The following is a 5,191-nucleotide window of genomic DNA, read 5'->3' on the forward strand; positions in this document are numbered from 1 at the left end:
GAGAGAGAGAGAGAGAGGGAGAGAGAGAAGAGAGAGAGGGAGAGAGAGAAAGAGAGGGAGAGAGAGAGAGGGGGGGGAGAGAGGGAGAGAGAGAAGAGAGAGAGAGGGAGAGAGAGAAAGAGAGGGAGAGAGAGGGGGGGAGGGAGAGAGAGAGAGGGGAGAGAGGAGGAGGGAGAGAGAGAGAATCACAGAGGTCCAGAACACAAACACCGTTTCCCAGCACCTGTCCTGTCGGCCTGTCACTCTTGAAGCCCAGTGGGGCCAAACGTGTGACTGCCAGGTCAGAAAAACCCAAGACAACGTGAAACTGGCAAAGAGCACTAGAGAGAAGATATCACAGAGAGAGATGGACTAGACAGAACCGGGCTCAGAAAGGCCAGAACCAAGAAGAGATGGACCAGAACCAGGCTGATGCGGACCAGAGAGAATTGGACCTATAGAGGTGAGTAAGAAGCGCTGTCCTGCTGAAGAGGAACCTTAGGAGGAACCTTTTCCAGTGTGTGTGTGTGTGTGTGTGTGTGTGTGTGTGTGTGTGGTCTGCAAGAAACCTCCCAGCATGTTTTCAGAGACATCGGCTGAAATTTCAGCGCACAGATCATTTTAAAAATTTTAAAACCTCCGTGTCATGATGAAGTTGGTGAGAAGGATCTCCACGCACGTGCTGTCTCCGGGAGCTTGGTTCCTAATCAGACACTCCTCTCCTCCCTCTCCTCTCCTGACGATGTCTCCTCCACTCCTCTGGAGTGGAGTGCTGTAGATTGCGGGCGTTGGGCGTTAACTCGGTGTACAGTCTTCTCAAATGTGACGCCAGCCTCCAGGCCCAGTGAGCCCCGCCCTCCCCTTTTTAAAATACTTTGGCGCGGCCCTTATCCTTCAAATCACACTCAGCCCTGATACCAGTCGGGTTATGGCAGCAGCCTGCTCAGGGGTGTCCAGGCTTCCAGCGCTCGGGATTCGGCGGTGACCTTTGAACCTGGGGGATGTTAACTACAGTTCCCAGTACAATGAGTGTCCCAGTGCAGGACCTGCCCCCTTAACCACGGCTCTACCCCCTCTGCGTCTCTCCATCTCTGCCCCGCCCCCTGTTCTTCAGTCCCCGCCCCCTCCCCTCAGTCCCCTCCTCCTCTGCCCCGCCCCCTCCCCTCAGTCCCCTCCCTTTCGGCCTTTTTTTCTTCTGTCACTCGCCGCTCTCTCTGTTCTGGCTTCAGGGTTTACGTTTCTGCACACAGAATGAAATCTTGTTTTACAAAGAATGCGGCCTTTCCAAGGGAAAACATTTCCCCGGGCTGTGTGATACAGGCCTTCCTGAAGGTGCCTGAAGCGCTAGTCCGCGTTCCTCTCTGGTTTTCTGGTTTTCTCTGCCTTTCTTTGTCTCGTGATTTCACTCTTCCTTCATAACGCTCCTGCGTTCCTTTGTCTACTTTTCTTGTCTTTACTTTGTTGGAGGAGGGGCGTAAAACTGCGCGGCGGCCGTCGACTGGGGGACGAGAGGGCAGAAGAGAGAGTGAAAGAGGAAGCAGCGGGTAAAAGAAGAAACGGGGAGACAAAACGGGTGAATTAAGAATGAAGCAGGAGAGTGAAGCATTGGGAGAGAGAGCGATGGAGAGCATAAGATTAACAGAACTAGATGGACATGGGGACAGAGAAGTGGAAAAGAGTGAATGAGAAAATGATAAATATGGTAAAAAGAGTGACTGTCACACTGTGTGTGTGTGTGTGTGTGTGAGAAGCACACTCCCCCTGCTGCTGGTTAATGGTGTGAATTGGGGCTTTGTGTTGGAGACATGTGTGAGCAGGAAGGACGATGGCCACTTATCTCCACGGCTCCACTCTGGAGAGGAGACTGAGGAGCATGGCTGCTGAGACTTAGGAAGTCGAGCAGCAGGACAGAGGATGCGACATGACGAATGGGTACTGGGCCCAGCAACACTTAAGAGGATGACTGCATGCTACATTAGGCCTCGTCTACACACACACGCGCGCACACACTCACTGCCTCTACACTCCTGGACATCACACCGAGTGTAAATGCAGTGTAGCTACAAACAGCTGGTCCTTGAAGCTCCAGCCACTAGCATGGAGGTACTGATACTGACAAACGATTATTTCATCTCTGGCATTATCACAAATTCTCCAACTTAAAGTTCATTTCTCATATAGTCTGTGTCTGAATAATCACAAGCAACACCTTCTTTTCCAATTGTGATCGGCATCAAATGGCAGGAAGCGTGAATATGCTAATTAGTCATTTCATTGGCCGATGCAGATTGTTGTGTGACATATCGGTGCATCCCCAGTTCTGACCAACTGCAGGAGAAGGGCTGAATGGTTACAAATAGCTCCAGCATCTCATAAAGAACAGATACACACACACACACACATACAAACACAACATGTTTTATGTCCGAATAAACACCACCTTGTTCATTCAAAATTCCTCCCAGCCTATTCGAAGCACACATCTAAGTGATGATGCAATTACTTCCAGGCCAGATGACTTAATTTTATTTGCATGCGACGTTCTGGCAAAAGCAGACATTTTGGGAATCACAGATATATCTCACATTACACTCTCCCATTATTATGAATGAATATTGCTCATTAATTATGCATGTTAGGCGAGTTCAATCTGATTTACATAGTTAAAGGAACGACTGGGGATAGAATCCTCGCGGCTAATATGTTAATTGACTTTCAAATAGCTCGTTCTAAGGAACTGGTTAAGTTAAACGCGAGTCAAAAGGTCAAATCTGGCTCAGTGTTCAAATCAGAGGACGATACGCCAATTACCCTGCCGGGAAAAAAAAAAAAAAAAAGGTCGTTTATCATACAGCAGACGTCCTCAGATCTTATTCATTCGTGTGGGAAAGATATTTCCACCTAATTAATACTAAAATGCCTATTATGTATATTCAAGAAAAGGGTTTCCATTCAGTGATGGACTCAAAATATCAAAGTATCTCCGCATGACACACAGTCGCACAAGTCAGATCGCAGATACGGTACAGGTCGGTGCGCGCAGATGGATTTATTTTAATCTGCTGCTTAATGACAGCTGCGCAAAATTATTTTAAGTTAATGCCCAAATCCGATATTTACTAACCTGGTTATCACTATTTCCAACGGCTTGGTAGGTGTTCAAATGCGAAGACAATGACTCAAAAGTGAGATAAATAGGGAGGCTAATAATCTATGATGTGCAAAAATGTTGGCTTGCAATTTAAGTGCAGATTTCATTCATTTAATACCCAAACAGCGTGGCAGGATGTTCACCGAGAGCTGGTTTCCAAGCCTGTTGCGCCACGCGTCACGCAGCAGGCGCCGCACGCGCGTTACTTATGCCAATCTGAGGAAGCCCACTTTCACGCGGTGATGATTGACATTGCAGCACGAGGCCTTAAAGCAGAAAATAAGCGCACATTGTCCACCTGTGCCCCTGTGCGCTGGCACCGTAACCCCCAGCTGAGCTCATCAAGACCGCTATATTTATTTCAACGTTTTGTTCAGCTGCGTATTGAGAGCAGATGCAATTCTTCAGTAAACTGCACAAAGCGCGCACGCACTGACCAGCATGCTGCACGAAAACACGCCTCGGGCTCTTTTATTGGGACCCCTCACGTGATTATTGATAACCACGGAGTTGAGCGTGCGCTTCACAGCGGGCAACAGCAGACGTCTCTAAGGTCAAACCGCTTCTCTACTCATGTCGCCCTCTGCACACCCGCGCCGCACGGGAGACGCGTGCCCTGCGCCGCACCAAACGCGCGCGTTCGCCCCGTTAAACCCGCTGCAACAACTTTTCCATAGTGCGCGCGTTGGGACCGGGGCTCCACCGGAGTGTGAACCGGAGATTCATCGGCAAACATCCGATTATGAAGCGTTTTTCGTTAATGGAAGTCGGTTCCTTACCTCTGGCCAGAGTCGAAGCCACGAGCAGACCGAGGGCTGCGAGGATGCCCACGAAGAGCCCGCGTACCTCCCACAGCTGTCCCATCACAGCTTGGCTCGCCTACGTCCCCAACGAAACCGGGGTGGCAGAGCGGCGCACGCATGCATCTGTTCCCCCGTCGCTCGCGTTCCGTGTCGCCGTAACGGGTCACCGCTGTCGCGAGAAGCTCTCGTCCTGTTGTCCGGCGGGGAGAAAAAGTATTCTGCGGGTTACACGTGAATCTCGGTGGGAGAGCAAGAACGGACGGCGGCGGGTGTTACGTTCGCGCGGGACTGTGCGAGCGCACGGTGCTTGAGAGATGGAGAGAGCGAGCCTCACGCCTATACGGGATCAGAGAGTTAATAGTGAACAGGAGCCGACCAATAGCTCGCGGCGATGGGCGGAGAGAGCCCCCGCGCTTCTCCTTCACCCGCCACGAGCCACTGATTCGGAGTGGAGTCACCAACTGCGCGCGATGAGCACACGGGTCAGATGTCGCCCAACATCGGGATGCCACGCGAACAGCTGGTCTCGGGCGTGCGCGCCACGCGAAAATGCATCGCAGGTCGATTCGAGCCGCGGGTGGGCTCTGCGCACGCAAGTATACGGACCGTCCTCCTGTGCTCGGGAAGCCACGCGTCTTAACTGGCGCTCGCGCGTGGTCACCGAAAGAGGGAGTCTCAAAAGTGGAGAATGAAAATGACGCTCGGATGTTATTTGACAAAGTTTCGCACGCGTTGGCGGGATAACGGAGCCGTTTCGCCGCTTCTGTTTTCTCTCCTCCAGGCTTTTACTAAGCGCTGCGATGCGCGCTCCGCTTCTCGTAGCAGAACACTTGTTAGTGATTCAGTCCGCTCGCGCTGAGCGTCACGCGCATTCGCACTTTATTGGTGGTCGCGAGGCTGTTTTCTTTTTTTTCTTTTTTTTTCGTGCAACTAACGCATCTCACGCGCTGCATCAAGCCGCGCGTTACACATCTGCAAGCGAAAAAAGGCAGAGCGGGGGCGCAGCGCCTGTCACAGCTGCTCGGTGCCTTTTTACTTCTGTGGTCCGACCAGATATGCACCGTCATCTGGGGACAGTGTCTGCAAACGATAACGCGGGGAGGTGGGGCACAGGCAGCGAAAGTGGGCTACGGATAAGCGAAAAGATTAGAAGTGCGCCCGACTACCGGAAAGGCGGCACACAGTGATGCTCGTCTGCAACGCACCAACCTTCACATCGTACAGTTACGACAAACACCAGCGGAGGACGAGCTGTGAA

The 5,191-nt window shown here is 51.6% G+C and overlaps 1 protein-coding gene across 1 annotated transcript in view; it reads right to left on the bottom strand.

The window, feature by feature from the left end:
* Nucleotides 1-4,299, bottom strand: part of unc5da (unc-5 netrin receptor Da) — a 154,647-nt gene extending 150,348 nt beyond the window's left edge. Inside the window, exon 1 of the mRNA XM_035521152.1 lies at nucleotides 3,910-4,299. Within this exon, the coding sequence (XP_035377045.1) occupies nucleotides 3,910-3,994 (85 nt within the window). The 5' untranslated portion in view covers nucleotides 3,995-4,299. The remainder of the gene's footprint in view (nucleotides 1-3,909) is intronic.
* Between the last annotated feature and the right edge of the window lie 892 nt (nucleotides 4,300-5,191).

This window comes from Electrophorus electricus, chromosome 22 (genome assembly GCF_013358815.1).
Source record: "Electrophorus electricus isolate fEleEle1 chromosome 22, fEleEle1.pri, whole genome shotgun sequence".
NCBI classification, from domain to species: domain Eukaryota; kingdom Metazoa; phylum Chordata; class Actinopteri; order Gymnotiformes; family Gymnotidae; genus Electrophorus; species Electrophorus electricus.